The following is a 26,919-nucleotide window of genomic DNA, read 5'->3' on the forward strand; positions in this document are numbered from 1 at the left end:
TAATTAAGGTACTACAATTCATCTATAAAGGAACAGTTAATTTGCAAGCAAATGTCCATCTGCCGTTTATATACCTCATAGGGTAAAGGTCATGAGAAACATGTATCAGGAGTGTCACCTTTTCACTGACATGTCTGCCCTTTAAAAGAAACTACTACAGTCAAACCTGCTTTAGTGACCACCTGTCTACAAAGAAAACATTTTTTTTCCCTTGAATATGGTTTCTCATTGAAACATGTACTAAAGAAACCTGTCTACAAAGACCACTTTTTTTTGTTTTTTGTTTTGTTTTGTTTTACATTCTTACACACATACTTGTTCTTGTTGCCGCATTTGAAAAAATATATTTACCCTGTACATGTTGTACAGCTGTTCCTTGTATGCTACATACATGTATTAGGAGGCATGATAGCTCAGGCGGTAGAGCAATTCGTAATCCAGTGACCCAGGTTCGAAGCCAAGTCGATGCGCTAGTGCCCTTTAACAAGGCACTAATCCTTGTTACCAGATCCCTCAGAGAGGACCTAAAGCTGTCGGTCTTCTGTTTGCTTATTAACAAGCATTTATTGCTTTCTTACCTGTCGGGTAAAATAACCACCACCACTGTTAAAAGTCAAATGTATGAATTAACAAGAGCTTAATAAGTCCAATCTTTGTTATTTCTGAATTGTAAATACAAAATATACTAGTAGTAACAGTATATTGAATACATCATATTAAGTAAAGTGCAATGTTGATATCATTTCAGAACTATGGCTTCCACACAATTTGAGTCGACCTCGGCTCGAAAGGCATTCCCATGCTTTGATGAGCCAGCCATGAAAGCCAAGTTCTCACTGAAGATAGTCCATGATAAGGATCATATCACACTCTTCAACATGCCAGCACAAACCAAGAATGAAACCTATAAGGAGACAGCACTCCTCTTGGATACCTACCAGACCACTGTTCCTATGAGCACTTACCTGGTAGCGTTTGTTGTGTGTGATTTCATCAGTATTGATGACGTCACAAGCACCGGCACCAAGGTGAGTATAGTAAAAAAATCTTTCTATAGCAACCACCGAAGGGAAACACAAAAAATGGCCTTTGTAGACAGGTTCCTTTTAATAGTACACCTTGTACATGATTCAATGAGAAACCATTTTCAAGGGAAACAACAAATGTGGCCTTTGTAGACAGTTGGTCACTTAAGCATGTTTGACTGTTGTATGCCAAATGAAAGGGAGAAGAAATATGATTGATGATGGGAGAATCGGTATAAGAACAAGTTTGTGGAATGAAAAATAGTGCAAGACAAAAGATTCTTCTTACACCATGATTGCTTTAATTGTCTTTTCTAATGAATCTTCTTCATCTTGCTTTATAATCGTTGTTTTTCCATCAGTCTTTTATCTATATATCTATTCTACTTGTTTTATGATGAATGTCCACAATGGTTTTTTTTTTAAAGGTAAGTAAGAAGAGACGAGATTGAAAAAATTATCAGAAAAAGTACCATGCATCCTGGTTAGTCAGAGTTTTGCTTTAAGTGAAACCCAGGCATGATTCTCATGACTAAACCCATATCAGGTCACATCATTTAGTAGCATGGTGCCTGTGATCTCATAATGCCTGAGGTACTCATACATGTACATCTAATGGTTTCTTCCATCTCACCAGTATGCACACTAACATGGTGTAAGTCGGGCCATGGATGCAAAATGATAAATCCTGTTTACTTAGATATACCAATAGAGGCTCTCTCACATTAAAAACACTCGTTGGAATCATGCAATGTTGATATTGAATGATATAGAAGGGTGAGGCTATCAATGCATCCTATTTTTTTTAAAATCATATCAAGTTCAGGTCAATGATAATGATAATAGTTCGTTCTTATATAGCGCATTTCAGGAATGCAGACCCTCTCAAAGCGCTTTACAGATATTACCCCGGTCATCGGATTCAGGCTTACCCACACACAATGTATGCACTTTCTCCACTCCCTGGGGAGCATTCCAGCCAGGTGTCATTTTTACAAGCGCACACTTTACTCATCTAACCGCATTAACTTTTTCATCCTACCGAGCACCCATTTAACGCCTGGGTGGAGAGTGGCAGATGTAGATTAGTGTTGCGGCCGGACTTGAACCGCGGACCTTATGATCCACAGTCCGGTGACATATCCACTCGACCACGACACCTCTACTATGATACCATGATACCATAAAAGTATACATTTGTTATTATGATTAACAAACAGAAGATGTGTGTGAATACAACAATGAGCCGCATCATTTGCAGTGAAGTGAATCAGACCCCAAAACCTTGTAGGCCTACATAGAAGCAATTTCTTTCATATTGATGGATTGTGACCACAGGGGCCAAATCGATAGACTTCCACCATGCCTCAGGAAGTAAACGTCCGTCATGTCATTATCTGTTTTCCATTATTCTAGAGAGGATGCAGGATAAAATATACATGTGTGCAGTCAGTCAGTGTGCCAGAACTTCACAAGATTGAGAGTGGAGTGAAATGTGATATTAACTCCTGTCTTGCCATTGGCAGTGAATCCAAGACATAAGTGATAAAAAGATCTACATCTTACTTCCCAATATAATGTAACTTTATATCCGTGGAAAACATCTTTTCCCAATTTGTCGATGAAAGAAAATATTTTAAGTGCAATTTCACTTTGACAGTTTCATTTACATGTTAAATGTCAAAATGTTGTATAGACCAGGGGGGTGTTTCACAAAGACTAAGATCAAATTTAAGTTGGACTTAACTATGGCAGGCCGTTCATGCCACTGTTTGCTCTCATTATTTACTGGTATTGGTCTCCCAAGGGACGTACAAATTATGGTCACAAATCTACAGGATTTACATTTTTTGAAATTCATTATTGAAGGAAAAAATGTTATCTAAAGATCATTAGCAAACAGAGGCATGAAGGCCTGCCATAGTAAAGTCCAACTTAAAGTCGATCTTAGTCTTTGTGAAACACTCCCCTGAAGTGACAAATATATGTTACACTTATTATTGTTTTTTTGTGTGTTTTTTTCAAGGTTTCCATGTATGCTCCTGTGGATCAGATCAACCAAGCAGAATTAGCACTAGAAGTCGTCAACAAAACTATTCCATTCTACGAGACGTTATTTGACATCTCATACCCTCTACCCAAGCAAGGTATGTGTCGTTCCCATGAAATCATAAAATGTTAAAAGGTGATTTATTTTGTTTAATTTATTTATTTCTTTATTATTGTTATTTTTTAAAATTATTATTATTATTATTATTATTATTATTATTATTATACTTATATGCATTAGATGGAGAGGAAAAGTGCTGCATTCTGAGTAGGATGAAAACATTCCACTTTCTTTTTATTACTTCAATTTATTATGCTCTCTGCCGATCAGATAGGCTCATGCTATCAGCAGCTATCTTAGATCATGCAGTTGAACGTCTTGCATCGTGACCCATTATCTAGATAGAAGTGGTAGTATTGGATATCTTTAAGTACATGCCCTGTCCCTACTAGGTTTTGATCAATACTTGGAATAATGCATGACAGAATTGCTCATTCTGCTCCTTTGGATCTTCCTCCTCCATTTCACAACAGATGTAATTCAATCAGTGTAATTTCATCTCCATGTTTAATTCCTATTCATCAAGAGAATAGTAAATATTAATGTCATTTAGCATTACAGATTTCTTGAGAGAGAGTGGTAATAATGAAGTTTTGTCAGTGAATTTTAATAAAATCCATATTCATTGTTGCTAGAGAGCTGTGACATAATCATAATACTAATATATTCTTTGTTAAGTTTGTTGAGGTCTAGGTTTTTTTTCTTGTTCAATCTTTACTGTACTCTCAATAAAAATAAGATACATAAAATATATACACACCAGAGTAATATCAATATATTAATAAAAACCCGAAATTAAATAAAGATTACATGTGTGTATGCTATACCGGTATGCAAGTCACAAATGATCTATATATAGAATAAACTGAATTTGGGCTGTTAGTACAATTTAGACTTAAACTTAAACTTAAAGGGAAAGATGATTTGCCTTTTATATAATACTCAGTCGTGAAAAGCAATTTTTACATACTGTGTAAAGATATTTCTTCGAAAGATTGCCTCGATCAGTCAATTCATTTTCAAATGCATTATCAATTCAATATCATCTTCTTTGTTCAGTCAATACATGTGCTTTCCTAATGCACCATTGATGGTGATTGGTAATGGATTGTAGTCTAGCCTTACCAGACATTAAATTTCATTAACAGATAATAGCATTACAGAGGCAATCTTCAGAGAATTTTGTATAAAGTTAAAATAAACAGCATTGCCATCTGCTAGAAGGGACAAAATAAGATAAAAAAAAGTATCCAATGACCGGGGTAATAGTATATTTGTAAAGCGCTTAGAGACATTTGTATTAAGCGCTATATAAAAATTAAATATTATTATTATTATAAATAAAAGAGGATGAATTTGTCTTGTAATGAAAGTAGCAGGAGAATAATTTTTAAAAAGTACAAGCAAACTAGATAATATTGTCTTGATTTAGAGACTACCGGTACTTAAAGATGAACACTCCTAGATAAGTGTGAAAAACAATTACAGTTCTGAGGCTGGATTATTGTGCCATTAAGCCTAAGAAATGGCATCACGGAGGCACAAGATTTACATATTTAACGTATTGCAGTAAATTGGATGCCTGGTAATCACAATGCATGGATTGAGTCTGTTTAGAAGTAACAGAAGTCATCGGGAAGTATCATGTATGGAAGGTTTTTGATGAGATCATGATGAATGAAGGAGCTGAGAAATATGAAATGAAAGTGATATTGAACAAGTTTTAATTTTTGTATGTTTTATTGAAGCCATGCATTTCTTTTCTTACATGTTGTCTTTCAATTTCTTTGCTTCTACTTGTATATAGGTCTTTTCGTTTAAACAGAAACTAAAATGATAAGAAAGAAGTTAAGCGATTATAGGATATCCTCAAGCTAATCCATAGAGATATAAACTTAGCGCTGCTTCTCAGTGCTTCATTATCAATACATCTCTTCTATTTAAAGAGCATGATAGATACCGTGAAAGCTTTTGAAAAAAACCCACATAATTCCAAATTGTTTTTAAAAGGTTTTCTAGAATGATCAATTTTTCCTATGCATAATTTAGTTAGTATAGAGCTTTGTTAAATGTAAAGGTACCTCAAATCCAGTTAATTTAAATTCCATATATGAAGTAAATATTGTCCTGTTATTCAAACTTGTTTTTTTATGTACTTTAAACACTCGTTATCAAGTGAGAATGGACCCTTGTTTTGATCTTTACACATCTATTTAGGAAAGAAAATAACTTAGAACATTTTTTGTTTATTTTTTGTGCCGTGTTGGACAATGAAACATTGAAGAATTCCAACTTAAAATCTTGGTCTCAACCATTCATTAACAAGCGAAAAGGGTGTCAGATGTTTAATTATGAAATCAACAATGTACATTTCTACACTTCATTTTTACTGTACAGTGTATTTTATTGTAGTGTTGTTAGTTTTGATTTTGAACACCCCTTGGATGCACACGTATTATATGTATGGGCGTGAAGTGTTGTAGATATATCCTTCTTTAATACGCAACATGAAAATGCCCGTTATTGGTAATGTAGCCATTAGCCAGGTTGCGTATGTTATGTTTTTTTTCTCCATTAGTGTAAAATAACAGTACAAATTTTCAGGAATGGTTGCGGGGCTGTGTAAATGGGCCTATATATTTACATTTATAATTTCATAATTATTCCTCAGTATCTCCTCTCTCCTCATCCCCAAGTCATATACACTTCAGGCAATAATAGACCAAGGACAAACAGAGAGAGAGAGAGAGAGAGAGACAGACAGACAGACAGACAGACAGACAGAGGCAGAGAGACAGAGAGAGAGAGAGAGAGAGAGGGGGGTAGAGAGAGACAGAGAGAGAGAGAAAGAGAGAGAGAGAGAGAGAGAGTGAAAAAAGACAGATGTTGACAGTAGACAGTGGGGGAAGAAGCACATAAGCAAGAGGGGGTGGAGAGATTATGCAGTGACAGTCAAGAAAAACATGTTTATCGCACTCGCACTCGAGAGAGAGAGACGCTTTATCCTTCAGAAATGCATTACCCTTGATGCTTGATTGCTTCGACTGTCTGTAGGAGGAACAAAATGTATTGACAGTGCATGTACACTGACGAATAAGAAACACTTAAGATGAGTACAGATGTGGCTCTAATTTATCCAATGTCATGCCTCAAAAGAATGTTAATTGGCTACATCGAAGCAATACTTACATATATGTTATGGATTATTTGCTATTATATGTCAATTATAATTGATTTTAGATGGAAAAGATACTGCTGATGAAGTCAAATTTTGTTGAAAGTTTGGATGTACATGTACTTGTAAATGTATAACATTTAAATATGCTTAATCACATATATATGTATTATTATTATTATTATGCTTAATCACTTTATGAGAATAACTTTTTTAGGATTGTTGGAAATGCCTGATCAACAGATATAGACAGTTGACCTCTTTTTTATGTTGATGACTACATGTACATTTATTATGATGCCTTGATGGTAATTTATTAATGTGAAAAATACCGGTGTGCAATGTATATTTAATATATATTTAATATATAATTCAAGTTTATTCTTTTTGTCTAAACTGTTTCTATGTACATCTTTTTCTTACCTGTCTCAAATGATTTATTCTTTCTTTTTTGATGAAATCTTCATGCGTGTATTAATTGTTTCAGTGTTTTTGTTTTTGTTTTTGTTTTTGTTTTTGTTTTTGTTTTTAAATATTTATAGATATGATAGCGATTCCAGACTTTGCGGCAGGAGCGATGGAGAACTGGGGTCTTATCACCTACCGAGGGGCATCAGTCCTCTACAAACCGAATGTCACATCAACTCCGCAAGAAGCATGGATAGTTGTTACTGTTACACATGAATTGGCACATCAGGTAATGAATAATTGTTAAAACCAGAAACTTTTACGTACATGAAAAGTTCTCAAATTTCACGAGTGTTTTAAATTTACAGAGTATCAGGCCACTACTAAATAATTGTCGCTTTTGAATATGTATTATTTTAAGGCTACAAATGGCTCTCCATAACTTTTATGTCCAACTTAGAGTTAAGTTAAGTTCGATCTTTGTGAAAGACCCCCTAGTCTTACAGTGTATTCCTTTAAGCCACCAGGTATTTGAACAATCAGAAAACGAAACGGCTTTGATAGGATTGTGCTTCATGTTATTGATATCATTTTTTTTAATGGATTTGATTCTAAAATGATACTCCTGAATAGTATGCCATACGGCATATACATCATTTTACACTGCAAATTTGTGTATTCTCAGATTGAAGAAATTAGTAATGTTTCTGTTTGTATAATAACATACTTATTTCTCTTTCTCCCAAAAAGCTGCAAGAACGCAGTGAAAGACAATTTTTATTTCTTAACAGAACAAAAATGAAAAAGTGTTGCATGCTTCGTTCTAATTTCTGTATGAGTTTTAATATCCCTTGATGAATGTTAATTTACTGTTTGATTTGGTTATCTTACACCGCAGTGGTTTGGTAATTTGGTAACGATGCAATGGTGGAGTGACCTGTGGCTCAATGAAGGATTCGCATCGTTTGTGGAATACATCGGAGCTGATCACTTCAGACCTGAATGGCACATGGTGAGAGCAACAATTCACTTAAAGGGATCCGGTAACTTTGTCTCAGATTCTGAAACAAAATCCTGGATTTAGCTCATGCTGCAATGATAATTATGAACCTTAAGGTCAGTAAGGAACCTCATGACTTTTACAAGCCGATCGCCTGTCTGATTATCAAGATATTTATGATGGAAGTCGAAACCAAATTTTGCGTTTGCCAAACAGTTTTCATAACACTACAGTCTATTGGGGAAAACGAGTATGGTAAAACCGGTCACTCAAAGATTTTTACTTTTTTGAGGCACTTTTTGATCATTTTGAAGCGCGATTTTTTTCAGGGCTTCAATATTATACCATATTACAGACACTGATAACACGTAGGGCCATGCATCTCAGATTTAACATTGTTAAACGATGCCTTTAAATGTTGTTTCATTTCATTGTTTCTTCAGTATTTTAACAGGATGTGGCTCAATTGCAGGAAATCATGGTTGAAATTTCTGTCCCGTTTGAAATGTTTGCTATACATAACATAGGCATCGTATACTGATGGAATTGGCAACACCTCATGCTCATGTATTCTAACTCTCAATCTATTGTTGTCATATTTCTATGATTTTAGTTGAGGGAGACTCCAACAACTGGGGTCATGGATTTGTTTCTATGTCACAAAGTGAACAGAATCACATTGTAATTGCTCATTGTTTACTTTCAGTGTTCATTTTGCCTCAGAATCATTTACAAGAAAAGAAGCCCACTATAAATGATCTATATGTATATATACGTTTATTATTATCATTATTATCATAGAATTACTGATCACAACCTCTGAAAGTTTATTTAGAGACTAAAGTAGTACCTTATATATTGATTGATTGTAAGTCTGTGTTTCAATGTTTTCATTCCCTGATCAGATGGATAAGTTCATCATACAAACTACCCATAGAGCCATGAGCAAGGACCAGGAGGCTAATTCACATCCTATCTCAGTGACAGTCAATAATCCTAGTCAAATCCAGGAAATATTTGATGCCATCTCATACAGTAAAGTAAGTTGCTTTCTTAGTTAAATCGAGCATCCTAACATGTTTAGCTGTAGGAAGTCTGTGACAAAATGCAATTAACAAACATCTCAAACACCTTCACTCTACAAGCAACCAACTTGTTCTGCAACCAAGACTCAAGCAATAAGAACTAAACAAGCACAGTGCATACCCCCTCATCTAGTCCTAACAGGACGTTAAGGAGTATCCCAGAAGAAGAAGAAGAAGAAGAAGAAAAAAGAAAAATACAAAAATAAGTCATTTTTTTAAAAAACTATTATAAAATACCAGTACCTCATTACCTCACTTCAATATTTGATAAAAATAATTACATGAATGGCATATCTGTGTCACTAAATTTAAGCATTATCACATCTCTCTTAATTTGGTTTGATATCTTTTGTGCTATTTTCTTTTTTCTCTTATCTTCATCAACCTTCTGCTCCTCTCCGTATCTCTCTCTCTCTCTCACTCTCTCTCTCTCTCTCTCTTTCTCATTCATTACATTTCCCCATCTCACAAGAGGTTGCATGACACCAGGCCTCTGAGCTGGGCAATTCAATAGGTGTTTTTTTTACCACATCTCCATATCAACCATTCCAACAGACAAACATTAACATAGGCAATCTTTCCCTGATGTACAATATCTTTGGGGAAATCCCCTTTTTATTTACCCGTCTGTATGCGTGTGCAGTAATACAAAATGTATGTGCACTGTAACACGCAATGGGTAACACAAAGTATGTCATGATTTTTCAGGTCAGATTAGATGCATGGTATGAAGAACATGAAACCAGAGCAACCCACAAGCAAACAGACTTGTTTGTGATGGCTACAAAATAAGCATATATCTGATATAGATAATGATGATTGTATTCGCTGGCTTCACATTTAGGGAAATATCACAAATATTGCCCTCATCTTTAATAGACAAGTGGCAATGAGTGATTTCAAGTACGGTGTTGGTGTTGGTGTTGGTGTTGAGAGCTTGGAAAGGCTGCTGAACCGAGCTCCAACACCGACGGTCAGTTTAGAAGAACGATACCGATCACGCGTGAGCGCGTGTGTGCGCGTTATCGATAGCTCAACACCAGCCTCAGCGCCGAGTGACGTCCTACTCTACAGGCGAAAAGTCTTGCGATAAAAGCATAATCCATTCAGAAATTCCAATAAATAACACCATGTCGAATATCAAATGTAAAGTCATATTAAAAAATCAATAGATAAAATATCATTTCTCTTGAAATACATATGTAGCTCCCAGGATTTACTTCTGTTTTGACTTTAAAATGGATTTTTACCTTGGCATGATCGTGAGATTCGTGCCAGATGTCCGCATAGTTACCTGCATAGTTACTGCAACACCAACATCAACACCGAACTTGAAATCATGAATTTCCCAATCCCTAGGGGCTGGTGTTGGTGAATGGGAAAATTACACGTATATCGTCAACACCAACCGCGATACTCGGTTCAGCAGACGACATTCAACACCAGCCCTCAACACAGACTACCGGAAATACGTCATATTTCCCGAGGTCAATCCCAACACCAACCTGATTTCAAGTTCGGTGTTGTGGCTGGTGTTGGTGTTTTCACAACACCAACACCAGCTTTCAACACCGAACTTGAAATCACTCAATGTGTTTGGGGTGCAGGCAATACATTCTAATATCCCTCCCAAAGCCAACCAATATTATATGATTGTTTACATTTTGTATTTTTATTCCTTCTCTTCCTTTCTCTTCTCTTTTCACTATCTCATTTTACCCAGGGTGCAACAATCTTGAAGATGTTACAAAGCTTTTTGATGAATGGTGACCAGGATATCATGATGCTGGGAATCCAACGTTATCTCAAGCAGTATAAATTCAAGAATGCTGTGACATCTGACCTCTGGAACGCCTTATCAACGGTAAACATGCTTCATCTGCTGGGGAAACAACGTTGACAAATAATCGTTTCAAGCCATTGCTCTGTATCCTATCCCTGTGAAATATTGACAAGCACTTTTGATGAGTTTTTCATAGCAAATGACCTTTTTTGTAATGTAATCAAATTTAATGCATAAATCTTCATTAAGTGCCATATAACAAATTATTTCATTTTCCTGTTACAAATAATTGTATTTCAAAAGTCAGAATGCAAACTGCATACTTTAATTGTCAATAGGTAGGACAAACATTGGCCATGTTCAGACAGGCTTCCTAGTCAGCGTAAGTTTTTCACTGCAGCATTAAATATTGCATACACCATTAGTTATCCATACGCTTTACGCTATTCCTTCCACCGACCCAGTCTTACTCGGCATGACTTCTGGAAGCGGTTGGGCCTGCACTAGTCTACCTCAACCCAGCTTTCGCATCTAAACCACGCAAAATCTAATTTTCATTTTCGATTGTAAACAAACAACACTTGTGAAAGGTCACATATACTCAAGCATCCACACAGTCAACTTAGACTACCCTCTAGTCGTGTTAGGGCATTCCTGGAAAAATCCAGGAGTATCAGTCGGTGTAAAGGTCAGCTTAGCTAACACGACTATAAGCCAGTTCACGATTGCAGTCTGATCATGAGCAGATAAAGGTCATTGCAGAACAATTTTTGAAATACACAGAGACGAAATACTGGATACTTCACTCATGAAAGTTATGTAATTATTATTCATTCATGCACAATCAGTGCACTCCATGATACACAGGTGGAAATATTTCTTTGAAAAGGGGAAACAGGCTAATTACATAGCACCTCCATCGCTGTAGGAATGATTATTTCATAATGTACAAAATGGGACCTATTCATGTTTTGAAGATCTGTTGAAATTCGGGGTCATTGCAGTAATGTGCTAACCGTGAACTGGTCTATTGTTCAGACGGTCACTACGCCGACCTTACCATATTTACGCTAACTAGCTCTTAACACGACCTTTACGCCGACCAAAATTTGCATCGTGTGAACATGGTTATTTTGTCTTGTCCTACCTAACAACACATAATGTATGCAATTCGCATTATGACTATTGAAGTACAATTATTTGTAACAGGTGAATGAAATGAGTTGTAACGAGGCACTTAATAAAGATTTGTGCATTAAATTTGATTACATTCAGAAATGGCCTATTGTGGATTCCTGTTGGAGTAATCCTTTTCTCCCTTTTAACCGAAGCTTGTTGTGAATTATCTAGAGCTAAATCACTGTAAGAGTTTGTTTGTTTTAATCCTGATGGGTAGGTCATCACACCTTTTGACCTCCAACACATTCATTGTGATTATAGAAGAGAATATAGAACATCAAGATTTTGACAAATTAAAGAGAAGGTTGAGTTCTGGGAAGAGGTGAAAAATAATTTGTGAGCGTTATCATTCTTATTATGCAAGTGTGGAAGAACATCAGATAAGACATGTTGCCGGAAAAGCATATCTCTTCAAATGCCTTCATATTCTAAATATGTCATGTAACATCGTAAAAATCCAGGGTAGGATTTTTATGCCACGTGTTTGTGTAGTCCCATATACATCTTTCTGTGTACAGTGTTTGTAACTTTACCAAGACTTCGCCAAATTTCTTATCATTTTGATGATTCCAGAACCTTGCAATACACACAAATTCTTATATGCTAGATGATCAACCTTTTCTGGTCGATTTCACAATGCAATCGCATGACCAGAATTCAACTTCATCTATGATTATCTTGACCTAATACTTAATCTACATGAACTGAATAGATTCTGTGTATTAAGCATATGAGAATGAGACAATTATATACTCCATGTGATAACCCATTGACTACTGAATTGTCATTTTCCCCATAGGTTCAATACATGAACAACCCGGTTCCAGTTGGCAATGAGTTAAAAGAGCACATGGGAAACATTTTGCATAACTACTTTCATTTCATATTGAATTCATTTTAGGCTATTTAGTCTTAAAGGTATCGACCAGTTTTGGAAATGCCCCCCCCCCCCCTCAAAAAATGAAATGGAAGCTCTTATTACCAATCATGTGGAAGAATATGTTTTGACTTAACGTGATTATACAAATTTTGCCGGAAAACCGCCTACAAATTGATATATTTGGTAAATTATTATATCTATCCGGATTGGATAGGTATTGCGTAGTCCCATATATATCTTTTTGTGTATAGTGCTTGTAACTTTGCCAATTTCTTATCATTTTGATGAATCCAGAACCTTGCAGTACACACCAATACTTATATGCTAGATGATCAACCTTTTCTGATCGACTCCACAACGTTTCTTTCACAATGCAATCGCATGACCAGAACTGGTCTATACCTTTAACAAGAGTAGTAACCACTTAGGTGATATAACATTGTTTGATTAAAACATCATCAGGTCGCTAAAGAGAATGGACATAGTGTCGATGTTACTGCTATGATGGATACCTGGACACTTCAGATGGGATTCCCAGTCATCAATGTCACCCAGGCAGGCCTGGCTACTCAACAAAGGTTTCTTATTTATCCTCAGAAAGAGCCTTCAAATGAGGCCTCTTCAAAGTTTGGGTACGTTATTCATCCTTATTCCATCATCGTTAAATTATAAATAAAATCATCAATTGTCTATTAGACTCATAATGCTTTTGAAGGTGTTACTCATGCTTGAAATTTAATGAGGTAGATAATGAGTCTTATTGTCAGAAGGTGCTTACACACCCGTCACACAAGAAATATCCTTGTGATGTCTGACTGAGCTAAAAAATAGTATCTGTTTTAATGATGTGAACAGAATCCATGTGATGAATCCTGAAAATGAATCCTTGAATAATGATTATGATGATGATGATAATAATAATAATAATAATAATAATAATGATGATAATGATGAGAAAATATTAATAATAATTATTATATGTTAATAATAATAATATTAATACTAATAATGATTGTAATGATTATAATGAAAAGAATAATAATGATGATAATAATAAGTCTTTTTTACTGAGGTAAGCCTCTTCTGTACTGTTCTCCTTGTGGGTGCTGAAATGTTATTATTACCTCAGTTTTAGCAGAGCTTTCATGATAAGGCACTTTTTAAGCATTCAAGGAAATTCTTCCTATTGGATACCAATTTACTACACCTGGGTGGAGAGTGGCAAATGTAGTTTGATATGTTACCAAAGGACACAAGTGCCACGGTGGGACTCAAATCAAACCAGGGACGTGATAGAGAAGGACTGGAATCAAGCCGCTCTCCTTTGACCCCATGCTCCTAGCCGCCGTAACGTTATGCGCTAATCTGCAACTGTTGACCAGATGGTGAGATAAAAGAGCGCATGAATTTCAGGATTTAGAATTCCTACATCAGAAAATGGTATCAAAGCAACTGTTCGCTGTCCCTGTCAATGATTTATCATCCATTGTTGAATGTGTAAAGAGGAGAACAAGCGAGCACAAACTTGTGTAATTTCATCCTTTTTGTCTCGCCTGCGTAGCAAAAAGTGAGACATAGGCGCCGCTTTTCCGGTGACGGCGACGGCGGCGGCGACGGCGTCAACATCAAAAACGTAACCTAAGGTTAAGTTTTTGAATTTTTGATATAATTTTTAAAGTATAGGTTCTTAGTCAATGAAACTTTGACTATAGGGTAATCAAGTATCCCCAATCATGTGAGTAGAATTTCAGATCACAAAGTCAAGGTCAAAGCTCATTTCAGGTCAACAGACTTGGACTATGTTGTAGCATCATCATCGAAAACTTAACCTAAGGTTAAGTTTTTGAATTTTTGATATAATTTTGAAAGTATAAGTTCTTAGTCAATGAAACTTGGACTATAGGGTTATCAAGTCTCCCCAATCATGTGAGTAGAATTTCAGGTCACTAAGTTTAGGTCAAAGGTCATTTAAGGTCAACAAACTTAGACTTTGTTGTGGCATCAACATCAAGATTTTCAAAATGCTTCTTCTTCGTTTTTTTTCAACCAATTTTAATTCTGATTGATTCATATGATAGGGCTAGGAGGGGAATTTAAAATTTCTACACAGAATCGTGAAATTCATTATCTATATAATTTATGCAAATTTATTCGAAACCACAAAAAAGGCTTCTTCTCCTTCATTTCTCGACCGATTTTGATTTGGTTTGCTTTATATCGTAGAGCTAACTTTGGTACACTAAACTTCTACACAGAATTTTGAAATTGTTCTCCATTAATTCATTATAACAAAAATTGCTTCTTTTCCCTCATTTCTTGACCGATTTTGATTTGGTTTGCCTTATCTGGTAGAGCTAAATTTGGAACACTAAACTTCTACACAGAATTGTGAGATTTTGTTCCATTGATTATTTATGGTACTATATGCAAATTAAATGAAATTATGTCCCTTCCAGGGCATCAAATTTTTATTTTTTGACCAGTTCAAAAGTGTACCACATAAAATTTACGATTTTTGTTGTTGCGAGATGCGGATGAGCGCTACGTCATTGACGTTCTGGTTTATCATATTGAATTGCGTTATGCAGGCAAGACCGCCGAGAGAGTTTCCCTTGTTTAAACTTCAAAAATACAAAAAACACGCAAAAACACGCATTAGCAAACTTAATGTTATTGAAGATTGCAAATCATGAATCAAATAACGGGACATTAAAGCATGCACAAATTAGCGCATTATCCTAAACTATTGAGTTTTTGTCACGCGATGTAATTTTTCTTTTACCAACTCTGGCACACAAATTATAGGAAGGACGGAGTTTTAAATTTGGAAATGTGTTTAATGCACTATTCCCAATACAATCCCCATATAAAGTTTTTGATTTATACTGAAATTTTGCCTGTAATTCAATATTTTGTAATAAATGTGAAACTGGTGCCTGGCTTCCGAAAGTCCCCGCAGTGGAAGCGCGGTTCGGAGCATGGAACTTCAAAGCCAAGTGGAATGTTTCACATCCCATTGTTACGCTTTTACTCACGAATGCGATTGAATAAATTACAAGAGTTTCGCCGGCTTGATTCCAGTCCTTCTCTATCACGTCCCTGATCAAACTAGGTATTCGAGTCGTTATTTTATATTTAATGAAAACTTGGATACTAATTAACTACATATTTTTACATCCTCTAATACTAATAGTCTTGGGGGACTAGTTCAGATTTGTAACTGTGAAAGTGTCAATAAAAGTTACTCTCGTAGTACTTAAAATGATGAAAAATGAAATCCACCCCATATGTATTTGCTGGATGTTAAACTAAGTCAGAACATAGTGCTATTTTCAAAATTCAAAATCAATTAGAAGCACTCTGGTTTGCGATGCATCTGGTAGAAAGAAAACAGGAGTACATCTCTACTGAAGCAAATATCACTATGAACATGACGGACAATGAAAGCGGACAAAATATACAGTTCCTCAGGTAGACAAAAAAACATCCCTTCACTGCTATTATGTAAAAAGGTGAATATGCATGTGACACCTGTTCTACACATTTTTACATAATAGCAGTGAAGGGATATTCCTTTGTCTACCTGAGGAACTGTATATTTTGTCCGCTTTCTTTGTCAGTAATGTTCATAGTGTATCAGCACTTTCCCACCACACTTTATATTTTCACAGGTATAAGTGGACTATTCCTGTCACGTACTTCACCGATACTGACCCTCAAACCAAGACTATTGTTATGGAACATGAGAAAGGTAAATAAATCTTGATTTTGAAGAGATAATTTTTGTCTTCATATATCCTGTTGTGAACAAATCTGTCTACAGCAGTATGTCTATCAAATTCATAATTTGAAGTGTCTTTGATCATTACATAATAAAATAGGAACTATCATGAATATGCATATACATGTGAGGTGATATTCGTTCATCCCAAATAAGCGAGTTCGTAATTAGGATTTGCGCATGGGTAGATAAAGGTCATTTGTTCCTAAATTGTAAAACCATTGAAACGAATACTGGTATCGAGCTCATGAACGTTATGTAATCAGTATTCATTTATGCACCGACAGTACATTTGTCTAATACACAGGTGGAAGTATTCTTCTCAACGTGCAAACAAAAGGTATTCATGAAGCACCTCCATCACTTCGGCAGTGATTATTCTAAAATGAATAAGTGGGACGTATCCATTGTTTAAAAGATCTATGGATATTTTGGGGTCGTGCGTTCTGAAGCTTTTTACAAACTGGCTTATTCATATACACTGCTGTATTTTTCACTTGCTCTCATTGTAACTGTAAGGAAGAAAGATAATGATTATTTCATTGGTAAAATATTTCATAATCTTTTGATGATGTATCTTAAATGATGTGATGGAATATTCCCTTTTGTATTGCAGCTCGTACCATATTATATATATAAACATATAGAAACAAAAACAAACAAAATGATATTGACTGTGATGATATGAAGAAGCCCTGTGACTGGAGCATAATTCCCAAATCTTTCCAAATTCTATGAATACATCCTAACTAAACCATGTTTCCTTTGTACAATCAAGTGTGTAAGCACACATACAGGTTAAGGTTGGTCAAACCAATTGTAAAATCTACTGAGACAACAGTAAATATCTACCCACATTACATTTTATGACCGTTCTTTTTTATGCACACAGTATATTCCATGATACATGGTCTACTGTTTTTATAATGGGAATACAAATCTCTTCATGAAACACATCCATCACTGTGGGAGTAGATATTCTAACATACACATAGCGGAACGTCTCATGTTCAACAAATCTGTGATTATGTGGCATCATTTATAAATGTTATAACTAAGAGATATTCAGCTTCTATAAGAAATTGCAATATAAATACAGACAGAGTATGCATAACTTTATCCTTGCATATCTTTATATATCTGTTAAGTCATGTGAATGTATCATAAAAACTACATTTTATATTTCTTTGAATAATACTTGCCCATGTATTGTTATGGACTGTGCAGTGCAAGATAAATCTTTTACATTTCTCTGTGTTTTCCTACAAACCATAGCAAGTGTGAATCTGCATGTAGCTGGTGCTAGTAAATGGTTCAAGGTCAACACAAAGCAGTCTGGGATGTACCGTGTGAACTACGACACATCGACCTGGAAAGCATTAATAGATCAACTTCAGACCAACCACACTGTGTTGAGTGCTGCTGATAGAGCTAACCTCATCAATGATGTATTCAATCTGGCTTGGTGAGTCATGGTTAAAAACATCCAAGGGCAATCCAACCCTTGTAATACTTTCATCTGTATGAAAGCAGAAAAATAAGAGAAACAAACTGGTGAAAGTTTGAAATAAATCGGACCAATAATAAGGGAATTATATATGAATGACATGTATGAGCACTTAGTCTGCGCGAATTTGGTTTGGTCAATGCATTATGACGTTTGTTTGTCGTATCATTAATTTATGTGTTTCTCCTAAGTGCTTTCTCCCTTGGTGCACTACTCAAATTATAGATCCTCTTAAGAGAATAGACACTTCTGGAGTCATAAGTTTTTGTGAAAAATTGAAACTTTTATTAATTTTGTGTGTTGGAACGAACAGAAAAGTTGTCCGCCATTACCTCACAGAAACATGTCATTACCGCTTCAGCCAATATAAAGACCCCATACCCATAGGCCTGAATTCACAAAGGAAGTTGAAATTTAACCCATGGTTTAAACCCTCATTTACATAACCCATAGTTTTAAAAAAAGTGCATATCAAGCGTACCTTGCCTTGCGCGCGTCTCATATTGGACCTCTGACTGTGTCACGCTTATTTTGCGCTAATTTTAGACCATGGCTTTTGTAAATGAAGATTTAAACCTCCTTTGTGAATTCAGGCCATAGGGATTACATCTTTTGAAAATTCGAAACTTACATCAGGCTACTCCTCTGATTTTCTTGCTTTCCTTTAGAATAGTATGCTATCAAGGTTGGATTTCCCTTTAACACATTGGCTACGGGAACCAGATTGATCCTGTATTGGGTCTGTGAATCAAGAGAATTCAGTAGTCAATGGATTTAGTTGAGTGCTGCAGATAGAGCTAACCTGATAACTATAACAATCAATTTAGCATGTTGTGTCGTCAGAGCATGAATCCAACTGCAGATTGTCCAATGAAACGAGGTGAACCTGTATCAAAATTGAACAAGCGTCCCATTTGATTATGTAGAAGAGAGAACAAGTTTTACAAAGTTTACTTTTTTTCTGAAGACATCCTTCCATGATGAGAAAGTGGCATCTGCATTTCATTGTATTTTAAATTGAAATACACTTATATTCATTCAGTCAGTAAGTTACATGGAAGACCATGCAGAAGATATTTTACTTAAATATTATTCTTCGGCTTACAAACAATTCACAGATTTCATTTGGTGTTCAGAAGTACCAAATCTATATTATATTCAATACATGTTTTCCTTGCATTTTTGCTTCAGGGCTGGGCACGTGAACTACAGCATCGCTCTTGACCTGTCAAAGTACCTCATTAATGAGACGGAGTATGTTCCCATAGAAACGGGCCTTGATTCATTGTCTTCTATAGGAAGTTTGCTCTATGGAAAACCGGGATACTCCTACTATAAGGTAATGAATGCGATTTGTCTTTGTTTCAAATCATGCAATTATTCTTAGATTTCTACTTGTGATCTCAATTTCTTGTTCTTCCAATTTTATTTGTTTTTCTCTCTAACTCTCATCTTTTCTCTGCGTATCTCTCTCTGAGACTTAAATTCGTTTCGTTGACAATCAGCCATGCATGAAGTCTTTCGTCTATGGCTGATCTTCAACGAAACAGAGTTAAGTCTTTTGTCAATTCTGTTTGTTGCTACGGTAGGCAGCCAGTGAAACCGAATTTGTTTAATAAAGTTATGGAAATGCAAGCATTACTTTAAATAAACAGAACGTTGTTATTCCTAGCTCATTTTTTCCAGATTGAGGTGTCATATGAAAGAGAAGAAAATGAATTCTCTAGAAATGTAATTTTCTCTTTGAAATTCAGATACCGTTGCCAAATGACTTGTTGGTCCCCTTTCTTCAAATTGATTTTAATCACTCATGCATGAAATATGCATCATGTGAGTTGCATAAAATGAAAAAGAAGGATCTAAGCTTTACAAATATGTGTCATTTAATAATTACAATCATGATTAAGTTAATGGTGGGACTCAGGTACATGTATTATGTTTTACCTTCCATTATGCTTCAGGATTATGTGCTCAAACTATTTGGTGAGCGTGTTTCCACTCTTGGGAAAGAAGATACAGGAGAACATCTTGACAGGTAAGATTTTGTTCTTATATTTGGTCTCATGTTCAAGAGAAAGAGCATGACATTAATGTTATTATACAAATGATGCATGCGCATTAGTTTATTATACGATCTATATCCGCACTTGAGTTGAGGCTGTGTGTATCTATGGCTGAGTGCGATGGATACACACCGCATTAACGAGGGCGGATAGATCGTATAATGAACTAATGAAAACAAGCATCATTTGTTTTATTCAACAAAACTCCCAGATCCTTGTTATTTGATGTAAAAAGAATTAATTCAAGATTTTTTGTGACACTTTAGCTGACAAATAAGTCTCAAGTTTGATAAGCCTCAATTTAGTGCACACACATACATGTAGATAAGTGCACTTACCTCTATACGCATTTAGGCATATTGCCGCGTAAGAATAGGCCCACACGCAGAATAACCGCCCTAAGCGTGGAATAGTACTCGAAACCATTGCACGCTTTTCCATGAAAAAACGTGCAATAGTCTCATTAAATGAATCACACGTGACTGTGCATGACGAATCATTTGATTAGGATCTAGGAGTGAGTTGTATAATCTTTAATATACTGTAAAACTTATTATTTAATGACATTGATAGATCTTTCAGAATCTTGGACGGAAGTTCTTTTACTGCATTTTTTGGGGGGATATGGTTTCTTGAATTTCAATATTTCACCAGAAACAGAATACATTCTTCTTGTAGTTAAATGATAACCAAACTCCATTCTTAATGACATGACAAAAAGTGCACTCTAATACACCTTGGTTCTATGACCTCTTCACAAATGTGATCGTATCACAAGTATCAATTGTATCAACCGGGAGATTCTACATTGAAGCAGGAGGAAGGGCGTGGTGGAAGGAGTCTCCCGCTACAAGTTGGTGGGACGGCGGGAGAATGAGCGTGGTGGCGGGAGGGTTGACAGCCCTGCATTATGTATGCAAAAATAGCTTGTGATCATATTATCATTAGAACCGATAAGACGGATTTCCATCAAACTCAAGACATGTTTGTATCTTGCAGAGCCAATTAACTGAAGATTTTGGGGTCAAAGGTCAAATGTCATTGGGCTCATTATGTATGCAAAAAATAGCTTGTAATCAAGATATTCTGAGAACCTGTATATGGATTACAATCAAACATGATTTTTCAAAATTGCTTGTTTTCATTTGTAAAATCACTCTGTGACGGAGGCATCATTTTTGCCTGCGTGCAGTCATAGATCCATCTATAATTTTATCAGTAAAAATTCTTGTTACAAGCTACTGTCTTATTGTTAAAAGCTACTGAAATTGCTGCATTTGATTGGCTATGAAGTTTCACTAACCAGGGCCCAGGTATCATTGATTGACAGGTTGTATATTACACAGGACATAACTTGAGTGTGAAATTCACAAAACAGCTGTGTAACAATAGCAAGCTTGTAAATTACAGGAGGGGAGAAATCTACAAGAAATACCTGAGGAGTTGATTTCTTGCTAGATTTGTAAACAAGTAGGAATGTAATTCACAATGAATCTGTGAGAGTGCAGAAAAAGGCCTGTTATGGTCTTAGATGTTGGCTAAAGTTCAAAAGTTCATTTGAAAGGTGTCCTTCATTTAAGGAGAATTTCTGCAGGGACATGGATTGTTAGTTCATTAACTGTACTGCTTTATTCTTATGTTATTTCATTTGGTTGTTATTGATAAGCTATTTTTTTAGGAAGCATATCTCCTTATACTTATTGAAAGCAATGAGTAGAAAATAGAATATTACTTTTACTAAGTATCACAAAAATAGTTTTTGAAATGTGAATCATAGCATCAATATCTGAATACAATTTTATCAGCACTTCTACAATTAGCAGAGGTCATGATGAATAGATACAGCACAGGAATAATCTTGTTTTCAGGTTTATTCATGTCTTTTCTTTTATTTTACTTTTTTCTTCTGAATGCCAATTTAATAATTTTGTGTTAGTTTTTTTATACATAAAGTGTACTTGCATGTAACCTTTAATTTGAAACATGAAAAGGTGTAACATAAATGGAAAGTCTGTTTCATGGTAACACCTTAGTCATACCGCCAAAACAAATCCAAACCGTCCAATTTTTCTGCCCTTTTTATGGTGCTGGAGGCATTATGTTTTTCGGGGTTGTCCGTCCGTCCGTCCGTCCTGCTTTCTCCTTAACATGATATCTCAAGAACCACTCGATTCATTTTGAAATTCATATGAAACACAGCACTTGTGCTGATGATGGTGTTTCATCCCACAAGTGGTAAATAAATATATAGAATAAAATAAATATATAAAATAAAAATCTTCTCCATACATGTAGGTTGACACGAAAGAGCCTGTTATCAACATTCAGACATCTAGGTGATGCAGATACATTAGAGTGGGCCAGTGCTGAGTACAAGACATGGATGGAAACCGGCTCAACGTAAGTCTGAATGTATTCTATGAAGGACAACTGCTATCGTCCATTTTTTTTCTGGGCTATGTAAATCTCACTTGTTAAACAATACCTTTCAATCAATTTCAAAGAATTGCTTTACACTTGGGCATTGCAAATCGATGAATGAGATTTTAGGATAAGTTAGAAAGTTATGATGATCATATTTAAGCACCAACAATTTATCTATGTGATGATGCTGGTAAAATTGTAAACTTAGATAAGTTCATGACTTAAATGCATTGTTTTGTTAAAGGTAATACAAAGTTTTGGGAAATTTTGAAAATTGGGTGGATAGTGATTCTTTACAATTTTTATATATTTGGATGCCCCTGTGAATGTATTATAACCACTACAAAATTTAGCCCCTAAAACGCTTCTGCTTTCGAGAAAAATTGAATATAAAAATTTACCGGTGCTCCCGGTAAATTTTGATGAATTTCAAATAGCGCCTACGGCTGTACAATGGTAGCTGCGACCATGAAAATCTCAGAATATGTAGTTGTGATATATAACTTCTAAACGGGAATAGCTAGTCGATCGATTTTAGTCAAGAATCATTGTTTTATAGCTTAATTAATATCTTGACCTTTAGAGGGAGCTATACAACATAAAAAAGAGTGTATTGTTTACAATTTCATAGCTTTAGACTCGATTTCAACCGCGACAACGATCACTGAATATTGTACGATCGCATATGCTTCCAAAATTTTTATTTGAACCAAATTCATGACCCAATACCAAAACTTTGTACATGTATTATACCTTTAATGTTTAGTAGACAGACCAATGTTTCCTTACCTCACTTCATTGTATTTGTTGCAGTCAATTTTTTTCAGAAAACAAATATTGCATTTGTAAGTGTTATTCAATATGATCATGTTCAATTAGTATCAAATATGATAATCATTTCTATATTTAATCTGTCCTCATCCAATGATATTCCCACAATTTTGTATTAACTGTCGGTATATATATATTTTTTCTTTCAGTACTGTAGGAGCTAACTTGCAGGGTATCGTACAGTGTGGAGGAGTACAATCTGGAGGAGGACGTGAGTGGGAATATGCTTGGAATAAATACCAGAGTTCAACATCTCCTACAGAGAAAGCTTTGCTTCAAAGTGTCTTAGCATGCACACGGGATCCGGATATACTTAGCAGGTTAGTCGATGTTATACAGGTTAAAATCTCTAGATTGTACTGTGTATTTGACAATTATCAAACTGTATTGTGAAAATTCCTTTACAGTTTTGTTCATGTTTGCAGAATTCACAAATGAAGGAAGAAGCAACAGCAAATTTCCTTGAAAGCATGCTAGTTGACTTTATATAGTAGGCTGAAATGTTAAGTATTCATTGATGAGGAAGCATATGAGAATTTCCTACAGTTAGGAGTAGTGAGTCGTTGCTGTGATGAATTCTCGCTACCCTAAATAGGTACGAAAATCTCGAAATTCGCGAGACGAGGTAATTTTCACTCTCTCGGGTCGTCACTACAACTTCCGGTATAGAGTCCCATCCCAAGTCACGGCCTTCATCCACCCCCATTTTTCAGGGTTCTTACGCTTGGAATCATGAGCCCAGCACTGTGCAGCCTCACAAAAGAAAACCATCGTCACTGATGTCAAAAGACGCAAAAAACAACGAATGAAATGTTCAAATAAACGTTGAAATATTTGCGAAAAAAAAACAAGACCGAGCAGACGACATATTCGGTGCATACACGTTGTGTGGCGACGGCGTTTTACGTTTGCGCTATCGCGCCGCCTGCACAGGAAGCTGTAATGTCGAAAAGCTATCCCATAATGCAATGCGCGTTTTCAGGATTTTCCCCGGATCTCGGCAGAATCGCTATTTGGGGTAGCGAGAATTAAGAAATCACCAACCATTTCAAAGACTAGATTGTCAGTTTGTCAAGTAGCAAATAAAGAAAATTCAAGTGAATAATTTTAGGGACTGCCAAATCAGAAGTGATATAGATTTAGAGTGTGTTTATTATGATTTTAAGATTATAGATATTAAGTATTAAGTATTATTCTTCTTTATGTGGCTTCAGTTAGCACCTTACAGAAGTACATGTAGTATCCTTCATTCTGATTCTGGCTACATGTATGTAATAGAAATAACAAATATATATACCGGTATATATATTTATTTTTTTATTTTTTCCATTGATCTTATCCAGGTACCTTGGGTTTGCATTGGACAGTAGTAAGATTCTTCAGCAGGATTCTGTGTCAGTAATCACATCGGTGGCCTACCAACGAGCTGGCTCCTACTTAGCTCTTCGCTATGTCATCGACAATTGGGACAAGATTCAGAAATCGTAAGTGATTGTCGTAAAGGTTGTGTGATCCTTGGTCAGGGTGTAATGTTTCCTTATCCACTCATTTCTTGCTTCATGAGTCTGTATTCAATTTCAAAGTGGTGCTATGCATTTACGTGAATGATCATGAACTCAGGCAGTATGAATCTTAGAATAGGAAGGGGGAAGAGAATTGTTCTTTCAGCATGCATTACAAGAGATTTTATTTACAATAAATTCTTTTAGGGTACAGATGATTTTGGTCACAAAATAGGAAAAGTAATAAAATGAATTAGTTCACCTTCTATAGTTTATCATCATTTATATTGCTTCTTTTGATACCACATTAAATTATGTTTAGTTGCAAACATACAGCATTGGTTTTCTTTGAAAGTTTGAGAATATTATTTTGTGTCCCTTACATATAACCGTGAGTAATGGAACAATGAATATCAGTTTACATTGAAAGTAAGATATTTTGATGTTTGTGCTATTGTAACATTCTGCAGAAGATTTCTTGTTACATGATAATATGATGTATTGATCTTTTGAAGCATCCTTAGCGAGGTACAATGACTTTCTCCTTTCTTGTCATTATAGGCTTGGTTTACAGCCCTTTGTGATGTCAAGTCTAATTACCGGGACTACATGGTGGATATCTACACATTTTGAATTTGAATATGTAAGCTTTAAATGTTTTCACTTGTTAGTAGCCATGTTCTTGTTTTATTCCAGTTATGATTTGCGGCAAATTTAATGTTGGAAGAAAAAGTAATTGTTATGTAGTTGTTAGAATAGATACAGGCGGGGAATAGTGTTTTGTTCATAACCTTTTCTAAAGTAGTACATTATCATTGTTGTTGTTATATAACGTTATATGTACTTTTAATGCCCTGCCTTTCCAGTAAATTAGAATTGTCCTGGGCTATTGTATCTTCTCCTTTGTTGTGCAAGTTTGATCAAGAAAGTGATGTTTAAAAAACTTTGTTTCACTCTCGCTTGGTCACAATTTGTTTACTAATAGAGAGAAGGGCATTTGCTCTACACACATAAACTGCATTTAATTAGCTCATACCTTTTTAGCATTCAGTAGACATTCTCCAGCCCAAAGATCTGACAATTTACAATGTACGATGTATGTTTAATACCTTTCTGGCATTCATTCAGTAGACATTCTCTGGCCCAAAGCTTTGACACAATGTGTGATGTATGTTTGTGTCTACAGGTGGAGCCATTCTTTTCGGAGCACACCGCTGGAACAGCTGAGCGTACCCTGAAGCAGACCATGGAAGACATCAGGATGAGAATCGCATGGAGAGAAAAGTATGCGGAACAGGTCACAAAATGGTTCAAAGAAGCCACTAAAACTCCTTCAACATCATAGTGAGAAGTGGAGAGTGTACAAGGAAGGTTTAATCTTTTTTTGTTTTTTGTTGGGGGAGTACTTATTCCATTCCGTCTGATGATAATTTATACACCATTCAACATCTCTCAAAACCAGCTGTGAGATTTCTTTATGCTTTAGCAGGAGTCCTTTGGATTTGCTTAGTATATTCCTTTCCTCTTCAATCTACCCTTGCCACACACCCACACAATTCTTCTCTTTGTATATTGTATCAAACTGTTACAATAATCAATTTATACATGCAGGAAATATTAGTATGAAGTAATTATTATTACTTTAATCTGAATGTATTAACAGCTGCACAGTCCCTTTGTCCTGTACTGGAAATGTTACCCCTTTGAACCTGCTCACAAGACTATTCAAATATCTTCTGCACATTTTCTTGGTGTCCTCATGTATTATATGAAAGAATATTGTCCCTCCCTCTTTAGTTTAGAGTCCGTAATACTGGTTGCTCAAAAGATGATGAGAAGTCAAATGTTCTAATATGTTTTATTACGTCTCACATGAGAGCAAGTTTTTCTTCATGTACAGCTCCACGTTGAAATCAGAGTACATGTATATAGTTTGGGAGACTCTTTTTGTCTTCATCTACACCTTCACTTGAAATCAAAGTATATAGTTTGGTAAATTGAAACAACCAATCTTAGGCTGAAGCTGGATGGTGTGCAGTGCAATATTATTTGTTTCCATGTTTGTCCCACCTCTGAAAGTCTTTGTAAATCATGTTTTGAAAGTCAGGCTTTTTTAGTATGAACAGGTATTGTGTTTAAAGCACAAAGTCTATTGCATACCAGAAT

General features: G+C 35.5%; 1 protein-coding gene across 1 annotated transcript in view; it reads left to right on the forward strand.

The window, feature by feature from the left end:
- LOC115918628 (glutamyl aminopeptidase-like) overlaps positions 1-26,635 on the forward strand; it is a 33,970-nt gene extending 7,335 nt beyond the window's left edge. The window contains exons 2-17 of the mRNA XM_030985530.1: positions 749-1,028; positions 3,052-3,172; positions 6,853-7,007; positions 7,617-7,730; positions 8,624-8,758; positions 10,527-10,667; positions 13,108-13,277; positions 16,317-16,396; positions 17,702-17,891; positions 19,125-19,272; positions 19,895-19,968; positions 22,292-22,396; positions 23,401-23,571; positions 24,595-24,735; positions 25,315-25,396; positions 25,940-26,635. Coding sequence (XP_030841390.1) covers positions 749-1,028; positions 3,052-3,172; positions 6,853-7,007; positions 7,617-7,730; positions 8,624-8,758; positions 10,527-10,667; positions 13,108-13,277; positions 16,317-16,396; positions 17,702-17,891; positions 19,125-19,272; positions 19,895-19,968; positions 22,292-22,396; positions 23,401-23,571; positions 24,595-24,735; positions 25,315-25,396; positions 25,940-26,098 — 2,266 coding nt within the window. The 3' untranslated portion in view covers positions 26,099-26,635. The remainder of the gene's footprint in view (positions 1-748; positions 1,029-3,051; positions 3,173-6,852; positions 7,008-7,616; positions 7,731-8,623; positions 8,759-10,526; positions 10,668-13,107; positions 13,278-16,316; positions 16,397-17,701; positions 17,892-19,124; positions 19,273-19,894; positions 19,969-22,291; positions 22,397-23,400; positions 23,572-24,594; positions 24,736-25,314; positions 25,397-25,939) is intronic.
- Positions 26,636-26,919: the final 284 nt, after the last annotated feature.

This window comes from Strongylocentrotus purpuratus, unplaced genomic scaffold, assembly GCF_000002235.5.
Source record: "Strongylocentrotus purpuratus isolate Spur 01 unplaced genomic scaffold, Spur_5.0 spur5_contig_836, whole genome shotgun sequence".
NCBI lineage: Eukaryota > Metazoa > Echinodermata > Echinoidea > Camarodonta > Strongylocentrotidae > Strongylocentrotus > Strongylocentrotus purpuratus.